Genomic DNA, 11,174 nt, shown 5'->3' with positions numbered 1-11,174 from the left:
GGCCAAGACTTTAAAACCATTCACTAACCTCCACCTCCTCTATTTGTGCTCTTTTCATCTCTTTTTAATGTTCTGGGAGATAGTGAATGTGTATTTCTACTAGTTAGATTCCTTTCTGGGAGCTGATCTGAGAAAGAAATCCCAACTAAAATGTATTTGATAGTCAAGAGCTCCATTTATTTTCTCAGCACTTTAATACTTAAAAATGAAAACAAAAACAAAAAAAGAAAAGAAAAAGAAATAGAAAAAAAAAGGAAGATTATTCTTTATTTTAAAAGAAGGCAAAAAGAAATGTCATCAATGAACAAGCTATGCCAATTATATTTTAACATTCTTCAGAAACAGGATCCAGGACATGAAAAAAAAAGGAAGCCAAATTAATCCCATGTGCTTTTTGGAGACATACAGATGAAAGATATTTTTCAGCTTTGTGGTTTTGCTTTTCAACTAGTTAGACAACACAGTGAGTGCAAAAAATATAAATGTGAGCCTGCTAAAACATGGTGCTGTACCTCACAGGCAGCTAACCACACAAAGCAAAGGTCACAAGGAATAATCAGACCTTCTGTTATCAGCAAAGCTACATTTGATTTGGAAAATTGTCAACTCTGGCTTTAGCTCAGGCAAATGGAGCATCCACCTCTTTCTGCCTAGCAGAGAAAGGAAAAGCCAAAGATACTGTGGACCTGAACCACTTAAATGCATACCTAAAAAGGGTGTAACTGATGCTATGCTATGGAGCTAAAATAGTCAGAGCATATTTATATGCTTTTAAATATAGTTAGCAGTATTTCCCATTCCCTCCACGTGGAACTCAGAACATCTAGTCACAAAATTCACCCCCTCCATCCCTCCTGGTCTCTCCATAGCTGAAGAGATTAGAAAGTGTAGTCAAAGCAGGGGGCAGGGGAAGGAGAATGGCAAGAATCTTTATCCCTCCTCCCCAAACTCCACCAAGCAGTGTTTAATAAATTCAGATTGCACGATTTCAGAAGCTAACAATGTCCGTTTAGCTAAACTTGCTAACAAGTCTTAGGACACTCAGTGGGCTTTTTTCCCTTTCTTTTTAGAGAATGGGGAAGAGGAATAAATTCTGGAATTACACCAAACTGACAGTATTTCTACAGCAAATTTAGAAACACATAGCAGTCCTGATTTTAATACATCAATAAAATCTAGGTACTTTTTTCTTTAAAAGCTAGGCTATGCTGGCAGAAGCTTTGGACTCAGTCCCACAAGTAATAGCTGGTGTACAAGTAAGTACTTGTCAGCCTGATGAAACTATTTAAGAATAGAGAAATTTTCAGGACTGAGCCCTTGCCATGACTTTTGGGGAGTCACAAGCTGGGGCTGGTTCTCTTACATAACTCCGTGTATGTCCATACCGCACACTGCGATGTGGCAACTAGACATTACCAAAGCCCACACTGGGTGTTGAAAGCAAATGAGCTACAATTATTAGGGGGTCCACAGGAAAAATTTACTCTGCTAAAAAGGAAGACTGACGGTACTGTGGCTAGCCCACTTAGTGTCTGAATTCGTTCTGCACCTCACCTTAGGTGCAGATATAATCTAGGAAGTGATTCTAAAATAGCATGTTCCTGGATGAGACGTGTAGTAAAATATTTCATCTGGTGATGTTTGTTTGTTGACATCTCTGACACACTTAATCAGAGGCCCTCAACTTTCCAGACACTGAAATACAAACTAATTTTTGCTTAAAATCAGTGTTCCATAATTTTTTTTATTTTAAAAATTCAGGAATGTGATACACAATACAATTAGCTCCCCACCACTGCAGTGTTCACTTACATGAGATTCACTAGTTTCATGCTTTGTAGAAAAAAAAAAAAAATTAAGAGAGACTGTGCAGTGCTTTTGAATGCTCTCAGTATTCTTAAACTGTGATCTTCAGAACAAATCAAGTCTGTATAACCCCAGACAGATCAAGTTGAAAAAAAATCAAGCTATTTCACAAGCTAGTGGGCTACAGTCAGGTCTCCTACAGCCAGAATGGAGAAATTGTGTTCCTGCTGCTGCACAGCCACCACGTTGACCTCACTCTATGCTTTCAGGGAATTTATCATCAAGGGCTAAGGAGACTAAAGGGCCCTGGTAACACCAGCTGGTGCTGCACGTGCAACAGGGCACATGACAGAGGCCATGCAACTCCCCCTCCTGCCCCCATCATCATCACCATCATCACTGTCACCTCTGCATCCTGTCCTGATACTTAAAATAACAAGGGGGAGAGCTTTTTGTCTTTTTAGTTAGCCATTGCCTGCAATGGACACAGAAATAGAAAAATATGACTTCTGGCACAAAAAAAAAAAAGAGATTAAATAGTTTAAAATGGAATTAGTGACTACAACTCCCTCTATTCAGATGCATTTACTGAGACTATTAACCAATGATGGTAATTGTTATGACTTACCAGTTGCCCTCTTTTTATAAGAGCAACAGGAAAGAAGTTAATCAGACTTCTCAGTGCTACCATGGTTAGATTTGTTGATATTTTTAAAAATAAACTAAAGAACAGTAATTCTATGGTGCGTTAGTGATATATGGCAGAAGCTCAACAATTCATACTAACGACTGAGACATATTTTAAGCTAGTGATGAAAATAATTAGTGAAAGTTTACCATAGAAAGCAAGGATACACATTTAAAAAAAATAGTACTTTGTTCATTTCAAAATTTACTTGGTTAATACTCTGTAGTATAGTAGCAGTGGTAGCATACTCAGCAAATGTAGTCTCATACAAGATCTCATTTAACAGTCAACTCTAGATCATATACAGGTAACAGAAAAAAGAGTTAAGGTCATTCAGAAAAAACAAAAACATATATAAATACTATATTAACACATTTAAGTTAGTTTATGAGACTATACAACAAGCATAAACACAGAAAAAGGTGAGCAATGCTGGTGGCTGCGAAGCACCAACATCCCAAGCCAGCACAAAAAAGAGCCCACCCATCCACAGCCCACAGCTTCCTGCAGATGCATCTGAGCAGCCAAGAGGCAAAACCCCCGGGCAGTGCTGTGCTGCACCCCAGCAATGCAGCCTGAGATGGGGCTCCCCGGAAGCAGAGCCAGCACCTCCAGCTTTCCCGTGCTTTGGCACACAGCGCCTGGCCAGAGGCGGGGGCTGGTACTGGCCCCGCACACTGCACAGGTAATGCACAACACTGTCATCCACCCTTGGATAATCGAGAGTTGACTGCAATGCTCTGCTGAGAGCTTGGGTAAGACTACTGACGTGACTTGGCCAATCCAGGTCCGATGAGCAGCAGGACTATTTTTTGTACTATTTAGAAGCAATTATGATGCAAGACACAAATTAGAAATGCAAACTAGGGAGGTGTTCTGTATCTGGAGGCAAAGCTACATTCCCTTCACTAACAAAACATTCTTTTTAAAAAATCTCTATTTAAATACTGTTAAAAACCTGAAAACCACAGCATCAAAGTATTTCGTAAGGCCAAAACTATCCTCAGTTCCCTCTGGTTGTGCCTAGGTATTGCAATACATTTGTAGGAGGAGCAAATGCCAGGTAATCTAGTATCTTATCCTCTTTCCAGTGCCTTCCAGTAACAGATCTCAGAGCTCTTCACACAATAGTTAAGCCTCACGACACCCCTGTGAGGTAGGTATTATCCCCATTTGAAGACAGGGAAACTGAGGCAAAGTGTTTATCGTGTCCAGAGTCATAGAGCAAAGAATGGAAGATCTGAGTCGTTTTCCAGTTTTGTACACAGGAGCAATCCGTTAATCACGAGACATTAGTTCCCATACATGACATGAGAGTGGATCAAAAGGGCCAGGGTTTTAGATTTCTTGTGTGCTCTATCTTTCAACTCTCATCTCATCTCTGCCAGATTCGCAGAGTCCACAGAGCAGTTTCTCCTTTCCTAAGGTGTAAGTTGGCAGCACACTGTAACAGCTTCTTTAGAGCCAGTTGTCAATTAACTGAGTCAAGATTTTAAACCATAGATTCAGATACTGAGTAAGTAAATTATATGATACATAAGCATCTCGAAGTGTGAAATACAGTGATCCCTGCACCATTTCCTCAAAAGTCAGTGGAGGGCTCCTAAGGACATGGTGGGGGACAAGGACTGAAGTCACTGCAAGTGTTTACAGACACACTCAGCTACAAGCAAAATGCACCATTATTTTTGGGGAGCTGCTGTCTGTGCTTGAAAGCAGGAATTATACTGTCAGTGCTTGGCAGACCTTCCCCAACAGAGCACTTATTGACAGAACTAATTATTTTATCTTATTAAACTCAGCATCAGCTAAATATTTTTTCATAGCACTGTTGAGTCAAGGAAGGGTACCTTAAACCTCAAAGACTTTCAGGACCAGACACAACTTGGAAGTAAGAGAAAACAGCAGAAAATCCATAAAACATAGAAGTCTGTGTTACTTTATCAACCAAGCTCATGTCTGGATCACAGAGCAGTATACAGTAGCTTGAACTGCCATTCTGACAGAAAAAAACCTTTCACATCTGTTGTTTTCAATTACCTAGCTACCTTACCAGAAGAAGAGGGGACAATTTCTGACAATCACATGATGTTGTCTTTAAAATATGCTGTGCCATAAATTCACTAGAAAAGCCTTCACAATTTTTATTATTATTAGATAGCTTTAAGAAAAATATGTGAAACTGCAAAGTGGTTTCCAGTTTTTAGTAGTTATATATTTAAAAATGTTCTATGAACTTTGGTTTTCTTAGGGCTTCTAAATAAACAATATATTAAGGTATCTACAAATCAAATATTTAAGGAAAAAGTAGGTCCAAGAAATCTGTAACACAAATTGAGTTCCTACATGCTAATCCCTCAAATACCTTTTCACTGGAAAAAAGTGTCTTAATTTGAAGCACAGCAAAAAGTGTCTCTGCTGAAATGTTGAAACTGGTTTTCTGAAGTGTTACAGATGGATGCACTTTCTGTCTGTCTCAAACAAAGTCAACACAAACGCATTGTATCATGACAGTGACATTATATTCTTTAAAACAAGCATTCTATATTTAGCAATATGACAAGAACAAGGACTTCAGCAATTACACTATTTGGCAAAATTGCATCTCAAACGTCTGTCTCTTCCTCTTGCAACACAGCTGTTGACAAAGTCTCCACAACTCAGGTAGCACCCTTCAGGGGGTTACAAAGATGACTCAAACTGCTCATTTTGATCGGTGTTGGCTTCCAGCTTCACTGAAGGGATGCTCTCTGACTTAGTCCTCCTCGTTTTCGGAAATTCAATGACAACTTCTGAACAAGAAATACTAAGTGATGACGATTTTTCTGTCTTCTTTGCAGTACTAGCTTCTCCTGCTCCGCAACACTGCTTCAAAGCACACTGAGTCCTGCATGGAAACTCGCATTTCCCTCTCCCTGACTCAGAGCCAACGCTGGCAAACTCGGGCTGAATGGTAGTTGCATGAATCCCTTCGTCGTGAAAGATCTCTTTGATGCGCTTGGCCACCATCATGTACGTGGAAGGGTCAGGACACTTGATGTGAGCAGTGCCAATGATCCTGCTGCCTGCTAGCTGCCAAATGTGTAATTCATGGATTGCTTCGACTCCTTCGAGGGTACGTAACTTTGAGTTCAAAGAATGGACGTCTATTTGTTTGGGAACAGTCTGTAGAAGGATGAGGGCTGACTCCCTAAGTAACGGGTAAGTTGTGTAAAGGAGTATACAGACCATAATCAAACAGAGGACAGGATCTAAATATAGCAACCAGCAAGGACCAGCCACCGTAATGCTCTCTTGCTCTGAATTGTTAGTGCTGCCAAGTGCTCGGAAAAAAGTAGCATTTTCCATGCAATGATCATTGACACATGGATTATAGCAAGGCCCGTCTTCAGGGCATGGATTCCACAAGCCATAGAAGAGCAAGGCATTCACTACCACAATTACTGAACCTAAGGCATCTCCAAAAACATGCAGAAAAACTCCACGCATGTTAAGTTGTGCACTAGAGTCTTCTTCAACTTCCTCTTCATCCAGAGGATAATGGCCAGCATTCCCATTCACTTGTACGTCACTCATGTCATCTTTCACATCACCTGACAAGAAAACAATAAAACAGTTAGGCACAAGCAATAATACAACATGCTACTGTAATTCCTTATAAAATCATATCCAACGGTAAGCATGGCACACTGAGTATGAAACTGAAAAGCAACTCAACCTACACACTTAGCAACATCTTCTCTGGCTGAGGAAAACTCAGTTTTCCCAAAGAGTGATCTAAATAATCTAGAAGGCAACTGTTTCTACATGGAGATTAAAGACGTAGAGTGGCACTGAATGAAGACAACCACATTTTAATTACTGTACTGAAAAACTACTTTCACCTTTCCAGCTGTATAACCATTTGCCTTTTCACTACTTGTTTCCTAAACAAAATGCAGACGGTATGTAAAAAAGCTGGTTTAAGTAGCTTAGTTAGGTATATTTGCTCCTTCTTTTGAAACACCAATAGACTGATCACATTGCTAAAATCCATCTTTAACCATAGGACTGCATTGCTATTTCATATTAAAATTTGAAGCTAGAAGCTCAAAAGCTGTGTGATACAGCTGTGTAGTAGCTTCTTTTCAGGTTTACAAATGCCTTTTCAAGAGACTTCTGAATTCAAGGAAAAGGAAGTTCTTCCAAGATGGTGCATGGAGTTAGCAGGACCATGAGATACAATCAGCTGAAATTTTAGGTCTGAAACACAGAATTTACCAGCAGAATTGACTATAGGACGGTGTAAATTATCATTGAAAGTTTGAGGATATGAACTACTGTTATTTATATTTCAGAATAAATAAATAAATAGTAAAATTATATTTTTTATGCAAGTGACATACAGCTTCTGATGTCCAAAGTCATATGTCATGGACTGTACATAAATTAACATTTTAGTGCCCTCCTTTGTCACAACTGTCTGCAATATTTATCACTCCAACACCACTAGCCAGCTACATGGGAATAAACACAAACATCATTACAAAGAAGAATCCTTTCCGAAAGAAAACAATCTTCCAATGTTCAAACTGGAGAGAACTGTACATGATTAACCTCCTGCTTTTCTTCAAAAGTTCTTCTTTGGCTACTTCCAGTGGTAAAGAAAAGCAACAGGGACTGGCCCCTGGCCCGACAAACTGGAATAAGGAGCCCTTACTGCTCCTGAGGTTATTGAGTTTAGAGCTTTGTAAACATTAACAAGACGTGCAGCTTCTGCTGCTCTGCCCTTGTGGCTGTGATTCTGCAGTTGCAGAGTGCGCTCAGGTCCTCTCCTCTCCAAAGAGGGAGTGGGCTCCTACCAAGGCTGAGTTCCAAGCCCCAGCTCATTACCTCACCCAGTACATATCTGCCCTGAAGCTCCAGCTACATTTTCCACACTACCCCTAGGAGTTATGGAACATGGGACCTGTAACTTTCCAGAGAAGTAAATACATTACAGGGAAATATCTCAGGTCACAGAGTTCAGACCTCAAGGTCCACGATGAGAGCAAGGAAAGAAGAATGCTCTACTTTGTACCAAGTACTTGGAATAATGGAGAACTGAAAAGTCAGTACAGCTATCTATATGAGTGGGTAACAGAAAACATAGTTCCATAAAGCTCTTGAACTAACTTGGAACTAACCTTTTTTTAAATGGCAAATGGTTAAATCATGTCCATTTGAAATATGTTCATTGAAATGTAACAAAAAACTGATTATTTTGCATAAAGTGCATCCATAGAAATGCCTGTGCAGGACTAGCCCCTAAGGCTATGCCTACTTTTCACTTCCACCTTAAGAAACCCCACTCTGTGATTTCCAGTGAAGGCACAAGACCACCTTTGTCATCATCTCTACATCTTATATCTTCTTCCAAGCCTCCAATCACCTCTACCTGCAACTTTTTCATAGGCAAACTATGAGTAGCTCCATCCATTACATAATCATGACAGGGCAATGAAGGAAATACAAACTTATTTCAAAGTTTCACTGTGACCAAAATTATGTCCTATTACCACCTAAACACCCACAACAAATTATTTGTTATTGCCAGAAGCACATCCATGAGACATTCCAGACAAGTTATCTCACAACAATATGCATTTTAATCCATGCTATAACTTTTCTCTCTAACTAGTCCAAAACTTGGCTAAAAGCACAACTTTTCACCATTAAAGAATCATTTCCAAGCCAATATATGTATGAGACTAAAGGTTAAGAGAATTTTACATTGTGTGAAACTAATTATTAGGATACCTTGCTGGAACTAAACCAACATTAAGAGCTTATTACATGGTCAAGAAGATGGTGAAGTGTATTCAGAGGAACTTTCCTATCCTCTGGAAAAACCTGTCTTTCCAAAGCCAACATGGAGTCAGAGAAACAGAAACTAAGTTTCTCAAATGTGCACTGGAACCTCTGATCACAGAAAACCTGAAACTGTAGCAAAGTTCACCCTGATCAATTAAAACTCCCTTTAAGCTAAAACAATGGTCTGCTGATGTCACCCTGAAGCTGAAGGAGAGAAATTGGTTCCAAAGCCTGAAGTCCATTCCTTCTGGTGACAAGGATGCCCTAGGAACAGAGAAGTGGCAATCACACCGTTCACTCTGCTAGCATGCAGTACTTGGCTTCGACCAAGCAGCTTCAAAATCAACTATCCAGGCTTGTGGATCCCCTAAGAAATAACCCTGGAAATTCCTACCCATTCCTACCCTACTGTTTAACCACAACTGGGAAGGGAAGATTTTAAACGTATGCCTGTTTGCAGGTCAGTGGGAAGGTGCATGCTTTAGAAAGCTAAACAAAAATTATTCCGAGACACCACACATGTGCCCTGACACCAGCATGCTCCACATTCCGGCTTCCACGGTTCAGACTGGCAATTTCCAATACTTCTTCCTATTAATACTGATGCTATGAAGAAGCACAACGTTATTGCAGTGGAACACACGTCGGTATCTTTGGTTTAGATGGAGAGTAGCTTCCAGGTAGCTGATAACCGACCCAATAGAGCAATCCAGCTGCTGGGACCGAGGCACCGAGCCGCGCTCCATTTGATGTGTGGCCAGTTCGGATGGCATTAGGAGAGCGTCTTGTGACAGCTCGTGTCACTAGGCAAGAAACGCTTGTCATGTGCCTTCCCTTGAAGAACCAACTTTTTTCCCAGGGCAAACTGCTTTATCCTAAGACTCTTTTACTCTCTGACCTGTCTGCAAGACAAACATGCAGCTTAGGGCATCCGAAGGAAAGGCGTGAGGAAGAGGTGCAACAGCCATGTGCCCCAAGAGCTGCTAGAAAAGTTTCTCGCCTCTTTCCCAGGAGTGGGGACAGATGGTCCTCACAGAGTCCTGACAGAGCCCGCACCAGGTGGGACCAGGAGGCCACCGCCCTACTCGGGGAAAGGACCCCTCCCGCTTTTCTACGCATGGATGGGGCAGCGGCGTTTCCCCGCGGGGCTTACCCAGCTTCTCCTGGCTGACTCCGTTGGAGCTGCTGGAGTTCTCCACCAAGGTGCTGGTCTCGTCGCGGTTCAACGCAGCCTCCCCGTCCCCGGGCGGCTGCTCGGGCTTGGGGCCACAGCGGGGGTGCTGCTGCCGGCTGCCGTGCGAGTGCCCGTGGCCGTGGGCGTGCCCGTGGCCCCCGACGCCGTGGTGGTTGAAGAGGCAGAGCCCCAGCAGGTTGATGATGAGCCCCGCCACCCCCACGGCGATGACCACCAGCGGCTGCTGGATCTCGTGGGGCTCCGTGAAGCGCTCGATGGCCTCCAGCAGGATGGTGAAGCAGAGGGCAGTGAGGAACACGGCGTTGACGAGGGCGCCCATCACCTCGGCCCGCACCCACCCGAACGTGTTCTTCTTGGTGGCGCGGGTGCGCTGGGCGAAGCGCACGGCCACCAGCGCCACGACCAAGGCCATCACGTCGGAGAGCATGTGGAAGGAGTCTGAGAGCATGGCCAGCGACGACGTGACGCGGCTCACCGCCACCTCCACCACGAAGAACAGGAAGGTGAGAGCCAGCATGCACAGCAGCCGCGCCCGCCGGTTCTGCCAGCACCGCGGCCCGCCCGGACCGTGCGCCGCCATCCTCCCGCACATCGCGACTGCCCCGGCGGGGGCGCGAGGAGTGCGGCGGGCGGTCGGAGCCCCGAGCGCTCGGCCGGCCGCTCCGCTCCGCTCCCCCCGCGCCGCCGCCGCCGCCGCTCCCTCCGCAGGCGCCGGGCGAGCAAACTTTGCACCCGAGCCCCCTCACTCTTTTCACACGGAACCCGAGCGCCGCCTCGGCCACGCCCCCGCCCGCGCCCCATTGGCCGACGCGCCCCGCCCGCCCGGCCGTGCCCTCCCGCCCCCGCTCCCGGCCCCGCTCGCCATTGGCCCACGCGCCCTCGCGACAGCGGGGCCCCGCCCCCGCCCGGTAACGCCCAGTGAGCCGCGGCCTCCCCGTTCCGCCCGCCCGCGCCTGAAACGGGGGAGTGGGCGGGGCCACGCGTGACGCGCTGGGGAATGACGGATCCCCATTGGCTCATGCCGCCGGCTTTCCCCTCCCGCCCCGCCCCCACAGGCCCCGCCCGCGGCGAGCGGGACTCGTGCAAAAGGGGCGCTTCACACGGCCCCTGCCCGGCGCGCGGCTGGGGGCGGGGCTTCCCCTGCGGGCCAGGGGGCGGGGCCCGGCGTGAGGGGAGCTGTGACGTCACGCGTCCTGAGCCGGGATTTCGGGTGTGATTTGCGCTTTTCGGTGACTTTTGGGGGGGTGGTGTGTCCGTTTCATTCTTTTCCTGTTCCTGCCACTGAGGGCAGGAAGATAAGTGCGATCACTAATAACTGATGGGCGGCTAAAAAAATTGTAAGAAAAGAAGAAAAGTTTTGCTTGAAGTTTTGAAATGCTGTATAATGTAATATAATAACGTATTAATAAAATATACATATAATAATTTCTATAATGATAAATACTAATTATTCAATTTTATAATAATTGTTCTGTAGTAATATAGGGAAAAATAGGTAAATGCTAAAAGGTGAGTCCCTGGACAGTGTATTTTAGGCTTGTAGTTAGGAAAGGGAAAGCAAGTGTTTTGAGACATCTGGAAAAACCACAGAAACCTAACCACAAAATTTTAAAAAAAAATCACCAAAATTACAAAAAGGCAGAGGTCTTACTT

The 11,174-nt window shown here is 44.2% G+C and overlaps 1 protein-coding gene across 1 annotated transcript; it reads right to left on the bottom strand.

Moving 5' to 3' along the window:
* Positions 1–241: 241 nt before the first annotated feature.
* Positions 242–10,301, bottom strand: SLC30A1 (solute carrier family 30 member 1). The gene is made up of 2 exons (XM_009096429.4): positions 9,480–10,301; positions 242–6,087 (listed from the first exon to the last, which is right to left on the bottom strand). The coding sequence occupies exons 1-2, from the start codon at positions 10,111–10,113 to the stop codon at positions 5,177–5,179; spliced, it is 1,545 nt and encodes a 514-aa protein (XP_009094677.2). The 5' UTR covers positions 10,114–10,301; the 3' UTR covers positions 242–5,176.
* Positions 10,302–11,174: the final 873 nt, after the last annotated feature.

The sequence above is a fragment of the Serinus canaria genome, chromosome 3 (assembly GCF_022539315.1).
Source record: "Serinus canaria isolate serCan28SL12 chromosome 3, serCan2020, whole genome shotgun sequence".
NCBI classification, from domain to species: domain Eukaryota; kingdom Metazoa; phylum Chordata; class Aves; order Passeriformes; family Fringillidae; genus Serinus; species Serinus canaria.
This window is presented reverse-complemented; position numbering and strand designations above follow the sequence as displayed.